The 12628-nt window shown below is 24.9% G+C and overlaps 2 protein-coding genes across 2 annotated transcripts; both read right to left on the reverse strand.

The window, feature by feature from the left end:
• Nucleotides 1-2: 2 nt before the first annotated feature.
• Nucleotides 3-4506, reverse strand: LOC107071198 (mitochondrial amidoxime-reducing component 1). Its single transcript, XM_015329986.2, has 7 exons — nt 3859-4506; nt 2771-3231; nt 1720-1971; nt 1475-1598; nt 1160-1365; nt 1015-1086; nt 3-933 (listed from the first exon to the last, which is right to left on the reverse strand). Exons 1-7 carry the CDS (start codon nt 3868-3870, stop codon nt 756-758), a joined length of 1305 nt encoding a protein of 434 aa, XP_015185472.2. The 5' UTR covers nt 3871-4506; the 3' UTR covers nt 3-755.
• Nucleotides 4507-5209: 703 nt separating this feature from the next.
• Nucleotides 5210-11157, reverse strand: LOC107071196 (uncharacterized). Its single transcript, XM_015329984.2, has 6 exons — nt 8761-11157; nt 8516-8676; nt 7103-7240; nt 6795-7005; nt 6550-6694; nt 5210-6435 (listed from the first exon to the last, which is right to left on the reverse strand). The coding sequence occupies exons 1-6, from the start codon at nt 8852-8854 to the stop codon at nt 6270-6272; spliced, it is 915 nt and encodes a 304-aa protein (XP_015185470.1). The 5' UTR covers nt 8855-11157; the 3' UTR covers nt 5210-6269.
• Between the last annotated feature and the right edge of the window lie 1471 nt (nt 11158-12628).

Genomic DNA, 12628 nt, shown 5'->3' on the forward strand with positions numbered 1-12628 from the left:
TATTATTATTTTTTATTACTAATTTAAAGATTTATTATTTAGAGGTTATCTAGGTTTTGTAAAGTTCTTTCAATAGATGGCACTGTATTACAATTCAATTGTTTCGATATATTCACGTCTCGAATGCTTGGTTTTCTTTGAAGGGTTTCACTTCAAGCCGTGTGTGATTTGCACACATCTGGTTTTTTATTCTTTCCAACGGGGCACTTTTTTTTCTTTTTGAATGCATAATCAAATAAATTGGTATTTAAATATATATTTATTAAAGAAATAAAAATGTGATACTGATAACAACGATTGTAAATTATTTTTGATTCAACAAGTGCGCTTCAACGAGTTTATATAATGTTATTATTATAATTATTATTATTATATTTCAACAATTTGTATTCTTCTATTTTTCTAATAGTAACTCTTTCCCTTTTTCAGATTATTGTCGCATTATCATCGTTTTTACTCGATATTGTATTTTTTCTTTTTTTTTTTTTTTTTTTTAGTTTATTTTTATTTCTGCATTGACCAAAAGTTTGCAAAGTTTCAACTTTTATTTCTCGTTAGATACTTTGTTACATTATTAAATTGTTTGATTATACAATCAGAATATTTAGGAACTTTTGATTCTATTGAATATATAATTTTGACGAACACTCGACATATTTTGATTCAACAAAGCAACCACAAACAAGGTGGAATCAAATTTGCTATCGAATAAGAAAGGCACGCTTTCAAAACATTGATCTCAAACTGAACACATTTTAAATTTCGACTTCTTGACCATTGGAAATTTTTAAATTTTCTGTATCTTCTGGTAAGTGAACAAATACGTCATCTTTTAATTTAACACGACCAGTGATGTACAATCCACAATATATTCCCATTAATGGTGCTGGACCATCAAGTGCAATCTTTGCTGGATCCGTTTGTTTTCGAAAACTAAAATAAAAATAATCATTTTATTAATATTCATTATAATTATATTAAAAATATATATATTTAATTAATTAATCAACTAACGAGTATAAAGTCTTCAATGGTTCTTCTTTAGCAACATTACCGGTTTCTGGATCAATTCTGGTCATTTTACACCTGGAATAATACAATTAATTCAATTAATATAATTTTTGTTTTTTTTTGTTTTCTTTTTTTTTTTTTATTGTACCTTGGACAAGGCTTGACGTTTCTAATAATTGCACGATCACCAATTTTAATCCATTCCCAATTATCTTCGACAAATGGTTCATCATTGGATACAACGATATTAGGACGAAATTGTAAAGTTGGAACAGGTGTTTCCAATCGTTCGTTTAAATTATCCAAAGATTTTGAAGTCATTAACATGTAACTTGTAAGATCTGAGAATAAACCCTGATTTCATTAAAAAAAAAAAAAAAAAAAAAAAAAACATTAATTAATATTTGTATCGTAAATACAATAATATTAGATTTTTTTTTTTAATTTTTTTTTTAAAACTTACACTGTCTTCGTCTCTCATAGTATTGAAAACTTTAGCAAAACGTTCCCATGTACCTTTAGTAATTTCTCTTCGATCTGGCATCGAATAACCCAAACGTAAACCAGAATTTGTTCCAGTTAAAAATCTGCAATAATAATAATTGAAACATTAATTGAAACAAGTAAAAAGAAACATAACTGTTTATCTTTCTGCCGAAATGATTGGCCACTAAATTTTCGATAAAACTGGTTTAAAAATGGGGTTACCTCGATAACCATTCAGCAGGTTCCGGACCACAATCGATACACTTAACTGGTTCCCCAAACCACATCGAGCATGCAATGGCTGCAGAGCTCTTTTCGGATTTCTCTGGTACTCTAAAGACGACACTAGGCATTCCTACAGCTTCTAATTTTACCTTGTACTGATCTACTGCAGATAAACTGACTAGAATCATTGTAGGATAGTGTCTAGCAGTTTGAAATTTAAATGTCTCTTCGTTGTAGACCATAAACATTCTGTGTCGAAAGATTATAACGTGTTTAATTTAATTATAAATTTAATGGTACACTATATTTATTATAATTATAATTAATATTTATAGTCATTTATATATATATATAGTTAATAAATAAATAATATAAATATATATATACTATACTTATTATATAATTATATGCACTATAGATAAAAATTATGGAGGTTTTTTTTTTGACACGTGCATTCGATTCATTGATATTTATTATAATATATAATATATTATAAATATAATATAATATTATTAATATAAATATTACAAAATAATAAATATAATATATTATATTATTTATAATATATATTATATATTATTATAAATATTAATATAAATATATTATATAAATATATAAATATTATATAATAATATATAATATACTATATATTATAATATAATAATAATTATATTAATATATATATAGTTATAATATAAATATAAATTAATTACAAATATTAAATATAAATAATATATAGAAATATTTTTAGTATATTAATAAATATTTTTATATAAATAATAATAATAATAATAATAATAATAATAAAAATTAATTATTTAATAAATATATTATAATATATATATATATATATATATATATATATATATTATTATATTTTTAATAAGTTAAATCGAAAATTATAATATCTTACATTCGAATGACACGTATATGGGTTGCTGATAATAAAATGATTTAATAAACAAAACTAAAATGATTGATTTCCAATTGTTATCTCACACGTTACAATTAAATTATTATTATTATTATAATATATAGATTTGTTTACCTGTCTCTAAGTGTAAGTAGACCTTCGTCCTCCACGGATATCCCATATTCCGTAAACTTACATTCCGTTATAGTCTTTCCTCGTCCTGATTTCAAAGGATAATAATAAAGTTCCTCAACACGACCCACTTTAACCCATTTCAATTTAGGAATATTTAACTTAGTTTCTACATTAATCTCACTTGTCTTCTTTTTTACTTGTATTTGTAAATTGTCATCACAATCTTTGTTAATTGTTTCGTTTAAATTTGTCTGAATTTTTTCTTCACAACCATCATTACTCGTAGTTTCATATAAATTTGTCTTATTAGTTTCAGATTTTTGTTCACAACCACCATTACTCTTATTGGATGGATTTTTTCTTTTTGATTTTTCTATAGAACTGTTACTACGTAAATTCCAATAAAGGATACCTAGGAATACCGCAATGCTGCAGGTTATCACGATCCTCGAATTGAAATCCTGTGATAAAAATAAATTTAATATTTTTTTGTTTGGTTGGTTTTTTTTTTTTTTTTTTTTTTTTTTTTTGAAAAGAATTTATCTAATCGAATTCAAATAACACGTCTATCTTTCCATGAGAATATGGAAATATTTGATTAGTGAAGGAAAACATATGTTGATGGTAAAATATTGTACATATGGTGTTTGTTCTTTTTTTTTCTTTTTTTTTTTCTTTTTTTTTTTTTCTTGATACCAGAGATTATTCGTTCAAATTTATCTGTACGTGAAATCAAATATTTATCAATGTAAAAATTTCTCAAACAATTTTGTAATAGACAAATAATTCAAAATGTCATTTATAAAAATTCGTAAGCACGAACAATACGATGATTAATAGAATTGTTAAATACGAGAACAAATTAATATCAAATTATTGTAATCGAATTAGAGTTAAATTAAACTTTAACAATAATAACAATTGTTGAAAAGAAGTCAAAATTTTATTTTGACGAATAATTGTTTCATTTAATCATATCAAAAATGACTTTTTACTTATCGTCAATGAAAAAAAAAAAATAATAAATCGTATTGTCTTTACTAAAGATGCTTTTGAAAAATTAACAAATTAATTCAACTAACACTCACCGATTCGAACATCTTGAAAAATAGTCCGTCGAAATTGTTTTCTTGTCGATTGTTATAAAATAAAAATAATTTGTTATATTTATCAAATGTAAAAAAAAAAAGAAATATATTATCCAGTTTTCTTATCCATCTCTTTCGTACTTGTTTTGTTGACGATGTACACTCCCAGATATGAACTGACACACACACACACACACACACAAATATTCTCAAGAAGTATTATGCAATAGTACACATGTGTAGATATGAATTATTACATAAGAAAACCAAATTTAATGAATTTCAACAATTCGTAGTTTTATCCATCAAAGTATTACCTGATCACTTACTATTACGATTACTATTACTACTACTATTGATATTAAAATCTATACCAATACTATTGCAAATCTTCTCGTAGCGAAAAATAACGAGGCGAAACGAAGAGAAACGAATGAGAGAGAGAGAGAGAGAGAGAGTGCGAGAGGAGAGGAATAAAACGATCTTGCGCTCTCGAAGTTTCTTGATACACTGATACGAGAGAAAAACACATGTGCGTTGTTGGGTTCACTTTAAATGTAAGAGAGAGTATAGATGATGAACATTGTCTCTCTTCTTTACTTATTTACCCACACTCTTTTATTCTCTTCTTAATTCTATTTTTATTCTCTCTATATAGTTTCTATTCTAAGAGACGATAATTGGTTTTTTATTCACACGATAATTAAAAAAAATACTAAATGTTTTAATCTAATCTTGTTAGTTCTAATTAAACTACGATTATAATATATTATTATTATTATTATTATTATTATTATTATTATTATTATTATTATTATTATTATTATTATTATTATTATTAATTGGCATTAGGAACTCAAAAGTTCATTGTCACAACTACCAAATTCCGCCAAGGTTCTCGTCCCTGAATATATATATATATATATATATATATATAATATATAATTAATATAAATAAAAATATTATATATAATATATAGAAAAATATATAAATAAAATAATTAATATATTATATATATATTATATATATTAATATAATATAATATAATATTATTATAATATTAATATGTTATTTATTATATTAATATGTTATTTATTATATTAATATATATATAATATAATATATTATAATATATATTAAATTATATATTATATATTATATAACAATAAATATTAATATCATATCCAATATAATATTAATAAAAATAATTAATATAATATATAAATAATAATAATATATATATAATATATATAAATATAATGTAATAAAAAACATATAAATCTATTATATTTAGATTGCAAAAATTGTAATATAAATCACAAATTATTTTAGGTTTAATACAAAGAAAGATTTCATTTGATAAATTATATTTATATTTCAAATAAAATATAATACTTTTTTGTACGTTTTGAATAATAATTTTAATTTTCTATTTGATAATTATTAGAATACAAATTTGATAAACTATTTAACAATATTTATATCACGATTGTTATAGTATCTTTGATAAAATGGAATGTATCGGTATATTGCATAACATCATTTCAAATATAACAATATGTGTTACTTGTAAATGTAAATTCGAAGCATACACATCCATTCAATCGTATCTTTCCAAATATTTATCATAATATTATTATCAATCTATTTTCATGATGTTACACGATATGTGCGTATTATTTTATTGTCATATTTATAATGGTTGTTTAACAAATTATTTATAAAATTATTTTGTTCTATTTGATATAAAGCTTCTTACTTATGTGCCTACTGTATTTGGAAGACCAATATTTATAATTATATATATATAGTTTTATTACTAGTAACCCATTTATGGGTTGTTCGTGCAAAAGCTTCAATACTTTTATCAAAGTATTCAATTTCTAATCATCAGATTTGTACTTATCAACAGAAAATGAACAACTAATGGACACAAAATGAACTAATAATCGAATAATGAAGACAATTCATTATGATTTATGCCATTTTAGTTAATAATGTTGATTTAAGTCTAAAATTGTTTCGTATTTTAATACAATAGTGATATTTTCAAATAGAAGATTCGATTTAGATTATAACAAAATTATTCTAAATTTTAAAAAGGTTCTTAGATTTTTCTGTCATTAAAAAAATGATCAAAACAACTATGTATACTCAAACCAATAAATTATTTCTGACAAATCAAATGATTCGTCATAATTATTAGTAAATTTGAGTAAAGCATTGATATAGCAGAGTTTTACATAATCAATAATTAATTATATTAATTTATCATGTGTGTGTGTGTGTGTGTGTGTGTGTGTGGGTGTGTGTGATTTCAATATTACTGATCATGTAAATGTTAGAAAAATGGAATCTTCTATTTCAATATAATTATCATTTTTCTTATAATAATCATTCTTCTAATATCTCAATTAAGATTTTTCATGATGTTAAGCATTTGACCAAGATTAGGTACATAGTATTCAGGAAGTTCTTGTAGAAGTTTTTGCGAATCTTCAAAACTATCAATACCACTACTGACGAATAATTTTTGAAAATCACACAAGGCTGCAAATTTCATGTCCTGATTTATCCTAAAAAAAAAAAAAGAAAAAACAAACAAACAAACAAACAAAAAAGAGATACGAATAAGACAGATGAACAAGAACAATGAATAAACAAGTTAGAAAAATTTGTAAACAACTTACGAATCACCAATGAACAAACACCTTTGTGGATTGGTAACGTTACAAAATTCAAAAATATAATCTCGTAAGATTTCGCTTGGTTTTCCAATAGGAATTGGTTCTCTGCCACTGTACTCGGTTATAATGTCAATAAGTGGACCTGGTCCTGTAAATGATATCACAAAAAATCATTCTATTACCATATATGGTAGTTTATAATTTTCATTGAAATTAATTAAACTATCGTAATAATAATAATTGTTTACCTATTATCGTGGTATCATTTTTACGATAGACAATTTTGTCAACAGCACCAGTTAAGTAAAGTACATCGTCACGTTTCAAACACGCTATGGCTAAATTCAAATTAGCCCAACTGCAATTAGCATCGAAATCAGCTATCACTGCTTTCACAGATTCTCTATCCGAGACTTCATTCAAAATTGTTAATACATCATTTGTTGAAATTGTCGGTATCTGTATAATATGAATAATTGTATTTTGAATTGATTTGATTAAGAGTATCAATCGTATATATATATAAATATATATCAAATAATTATCGTTAACTTACATTTTCATCCAACAATTCTATCCCAGCATCCGACAGATTATTTCGAAGTGCATTAGATCCAATCGTATAAACTTGGCCTTGAAAATGAATTTTTTTCAGATACCAGATAAGTACTTTTGATAACACGATCACTTGATCCTAAAAATGAAAACAATTTAATGTTAAATTTGTGACAATAGAACTTAAGAATTTTGTGATAATATTATCTTGATAATGAAATTTATGAAAAGTATGTTTAACCTTGAACCCTTTTGCTACGAGACAACACTCATTCAAATGTAAATTTGGTATTATTTACTCATTTTACTTTTTCTTTTTTTTTTTTCTACTAACATTTATTCAAATCTATTCAATATTACTATAAATAACGTATTTGTTTATAGTTTTTCATTGAAATAAACAAGGCAGGGTTATTTGTTTATTTTTGGTTTTTTTTTTGTTTTTCTAGATTTATATTACGATCGAGTCATAAGTCAATTTCGATGCGGCTATGTAAAATCTATTTTTAAGTTACATACTATATCCCACATAAGATACAAAATTTTCTACAAAACTTTCCATAACATTTCTTGACAAGTTTTTCAATGTTTTTTTCAAAAAAGGTTTCTAATAAAAAATCTCTTCTACAAGGTGAAAAATGTCCGCATTCAGAACACTTGCAAAAGTACTTACACTATCAGTTAAATATATTTAGAAATGTTATTACAAAATATTTTTGTTAAATCTTTGATGAATCTTTTCGAAAATATTTTAGAATCATGTTATCCTGCAAGATATTTGAAAGATGTTTTTTTGTAAAAATATTTTAACGAAAATTTTCGTTGAAAGATTTCAAAACCTTTCGTGTTATGTGAAAACAAACGGGTTTTCGATATCACTGTATAGATGAGAATTCAGTTTAATCTTCTGTTAACTTTTTGATGCAGTCAATGTTACAAAGTTATAGTAAAAAGTGCATATTCGACATGTAATGTTTTAAGAATTGAAACAAGGCAATAACCACTAAAGTGGCAATTGAAAAAATATGCAGCGTATACAGTGCTGGATTGATAACTGATAGGGCAGTTCTGAAATTGGTTTGTCAAATTCCGTTCTGGAGAATACGATCTTAAAAGATGAACCTAGTGCAGGGACGTATTTCCGACTTTGACCGAACCTTTTAAAGGTAATATTGAGAACAAAATCCAATAGATACGTTGAACAATTGCAAAGAGTGCAAGAAAAAAAAAAACAACTCCACGAAAGTTGTGTTGCACTTATCATCAGTCGCAGAAACGTCATTTTTTGTCTCCTTAAAAAACGGAAGTTGTTTATGACTCGACCTAATAAAACCAGTTTATTAAAAATGGTAATAAAAAGTAACATGACTTATGTTAATCTAACATCGAATCAAATGAATTTGCACAAACTCACCTCGTTGGCATCGAAACCATTTCGACGAAGTTTATCACAAATATTTTTGACACTTGACGTACTATTGTTCGTTACGAAAAAAACCTTCTTTTTGAAACTTCGTAATTTGTTCAATGCTTCTATGGAATTTTCCATGGGTGCATCGATGTGCCATAAAACACCTAGATCACCATTAATAAAAAAAAAATATATATATTAATAAATAGATCATTTTTCAATAAGAGAAGAAGAAAGTAAATAATTACCATCGCAATCGGAAAAGATGACATCGAATGAGTCGAGAAATTTGAACAATTCGTCCTTGTTAGCTTTGCTCAAATCCTTCGTCTTCCTTGACATGATGATCAACGTATCGAAGATTTGTAATTAAATAAAAAAAAAGAAAAAAACCACAAAAAACAACAATCCAACCCCCCCGAAAATAAAAAGTAAATAAATATAATTAAAAAATGTCTCAATTGAAACAAGAAAGAAAGAGAGAGAGAGAGAGAGAGAGAGAAAGAAATAAAATGTGATGAGTGGTGTATAAAACCGAACAAATATTTTAATTCTTTGAATATCCTTGTTTTCTTTCTTATCAAAAGAAAAAAAAACAAACAAACTAAATAAAAGAAAAAATACCAAAATAAATAATATTTAATTCTCGGGAGTATGCGTATTTACACTATCGTGATAAGCGCACGCGTACACTTTGCGTAATTAGTCGTTGTTTGTAGTAGTCTGTAGTTGTTGATCGTAGTTGATGATGTGTTGTGTGGAATTATCGATTCACAAGTAAATCGTTTAGAAATAGAACAAATAGTCAAAATTTGTCTATCACCAACTGAAGTAAACTGTTTACGTGTAGACGGTTACGCGAATATAGTTGAACTGCGAGAAATCTTGGAAAACGGTCCTTTTCTATACCTTCTTGTTGTTCCCCCTACCCCACACAGTTCTCCTACCTTTACCCCTTGTTATTGTCCTTGTTACAATAGTCAACGTCATAACTAACCTTTTCTCTTCTTCAAAATTTGTATTCTTACCTTAATAATTGTTATAATTTATATGGGGAAAACTGTTGTTTTAATGAATTTATATAAAATCGATGTTAAATATAATCATCGTTGTTTCATTGACGATCAATAAACTTAACTATATATATATATGTATATATATGTATATTTTAAATGATAAGAAATTTAAATATGTATAAATATGTGTTGTCTAATCTTCTTTCTTATTGTTCCAATTTCCAACTATGAATTTGTATTAACCAATGTTAGGAGACTATTTAAAGTGATAACGATAACACATATGTGATATCTGGCATTACTGTGAACTATCGTTAGACATTACTTTCACTTTGCAGATATCATTTTGCGCATGCTTCAGGAACGTACTCTGATAATACTTGATTTTAATTTGTGTCCTTCGGTTATTCATATGATCATTAATGATCATATAATTAATAATTTAAGTAACAAGAAAAACTGGTTTAGATTCAATAAAAATGTTAATACTTTATTAATATCAGTTATGAGACATAAATAAGTTGTTCTGCTGGAATAAAAAGGTTTTTTTAAAATGTTACTAGATTAAATGAGGAAAAAAAAGGGAACTTTAAGTAAAAATGTTAATAACGTGGTTTTTTTCATATACCATTATATACCATTGGTTGTTTTTAACCATAAATTAATATTTCAATGTTTTTCTTCTCCTTCAACTCAGTTGACATTTTAATTTAATCCAAAAAAAGGCCCGAAGGGCAAGTTAAACGTTCATTACATTCAAATGTTATATTTTAAAGGAATGTCACGTGTATTTTGTAAAAAATGAATGAACATTAAACAAAAATGTCAAAATACGATAACACGTTGAATAACTTAGAATATTAGGTGTGTTTAATTTGTGTGTGTGTGTGTGTGTAAATTTGTCGAATCGTTCTTAGATAGTAAAAGTTATTATTATTATTATTATAATTTTATTATCTTCTAATGTAAGGTAATAAACTTTTGCAATAATAATTGTATTGTAAGGTCTAAGAGTTTGAAATCTCCATTGAGACGAATGTATTAAATGTATTTAATAATAATAAAATGTAAATTTGAATTTGATCTTGTTTTTTAGATAAGTCGTGACACACACACACACACACGCACACATACATACATGACTTATCTCCCTTTCTGACACAGAAAATATTTGATCTTTTTTTTTCCTTTCTTTCTTTCTTTTTCCTCATTGTATATGTGTCTCGTGTCAATACAAAAGAAAAATATGTAAAAATAGGATGACCCGTGGGTTCACAGACTTCCTTTGTAAAACCGATCAAAGTAATGTTATTATAATGCTTTAAAAAAAAAAAAAAAAAAAAAAAAACGACGTTTCTAAAACCGAAAATTGTTGTAGAAAAAAAAGAAATTCCCCAAAAAAATTTTGGGTTATAATTTGGGCAATAAAATATTATAGTTCAACGTTTTGAAATAATATGAGACGTACCGTATATGTTAATGTTAAGAAATTAGTAGAAAATATTTCGAAAGTTTCCTCAATTTAAGAAATTAATTACTAATAAAAATGATACGTCATTAAGTGAAAAAAAAAACCCAAAATGTTGTGGTTTAAAAAAATACCAGTTAAGACGGAGGAAATGATTCATACAAAAATTTGTATCTTTAAGGAAATGTCTCCTGATTTTTAACGAAAATTATGAATTTCTAAATTGAATAATAACTAAAAAAAAAAAAAAAAATCACGTATTATTTTTTTCCTATATTGGTACGTCAGTGTACAAAAAGTTTTATGTTATCTTTTGTTTAGTTTAATGTTACATTTTTCTATTCTAATATTAGATAACAGATAACGATGTTTAATATCATTTCATAAATGAAACGATTATGACTTTCAATTCGTACATTGATAAAAAAAAAAAAAAAAAAAACTAAGAAACCAGTTCATTCAAACGAGGACGTAGGTGTATTAAAATGATAAAATGTAAAAGAATGATTTATTTTTTGAATTTATTGTCTCAGGAATTTTCAATGATCATTTAATGCCTTTCAGTTAATAGAATTTCAATTTATTAAGTTTTCTTTTTTTTTTTTTCCTAGCCGTCAGTGTCTTGATTCTCATTTATAAAGGTATTATATGGTTGTAGCTATTATAACTGATAAATGATAATAATTACAATAATAATAATAATAATAATAATTAGAAGAAGAAGAAGAAAAAAATAGAAGAAGAATAAACCAAAAAAAAATGTAGATATAATAATAATAATAATAATAATAATAATAATAATAATAATAATAATAATAAAAATCATCTCATCGTCATCGTAAAAAAAAAAATACATAAAAAAAAAATAAAAAAAAACAAGAATAATGGCAATAATATTTAGTTAATCAATGTTATAATTAAAAATTATCATTCTTCGTTACAACTAATATATTAATTAGTAAATAATTAAGAATATATATATTTATATATATATATATATATTTTAATCGATAATCGCAATCGTGCAAAAAACGTTTCTGCCTTCACACACACACACACACACAAAACATACATACATACAGAAACACGAAGCACACATTTAATGTTGACTTTCTCGTACACACATTCTTTCTCTCTGTTACTCTTACTCTTGAAAAAAAATCTTTATTTAATTACTTACTTCACAGTGTCGTACAAATGACTAATTCGACAACGCAACACGTTGCTTTATTTTTTACAAGCTGACTAGAAAAAAGAAAAAAAAAAAACAAGGAAAAAAAACTGATAACACTTGTTCTTCCTCCTCCCCTCTCCCAATCCTCCAATTCCCATCTCTCGGGTATTTTTTATATTTTTTATTCGAAATTAATTCCTCCCAATTCATCCAAAACTATGGAAAGAAGAGAAGACAGGAAATGAACTTCTATTTTTTTTTTTGAATAAACATTTTTTTTGTTTTTTTTGTTTTTGTTTTTATAGTTCGCGTTAGTTTTTTTCTAAAATTTTTTTCTTTTTTTAATGTTTTCCATTTTATTTATTTATTTATTTATTTATTTATTTATGTTTTTTTATTCTCATCGGATTATCTCTCTCTCTGGAAAAAAAAAAACATTCCATTTCTAATTAACTAAT

Source organism: Polistes dominula, unplaced genomic scaffold (assembly GCF_049000335.1).
Source record: "Polistes dominula isolate Pdom_NZ unplaced genomic scaffold, Pdom_raw_medaka contig_73, whole genome shotgun sequence".
Taxonomy (NCBI): Eukaryota; Metazoa; Arthropoda; class Insecta; order Hymenoptera; family Vespidae; genus Polistes; species Polistes dominula.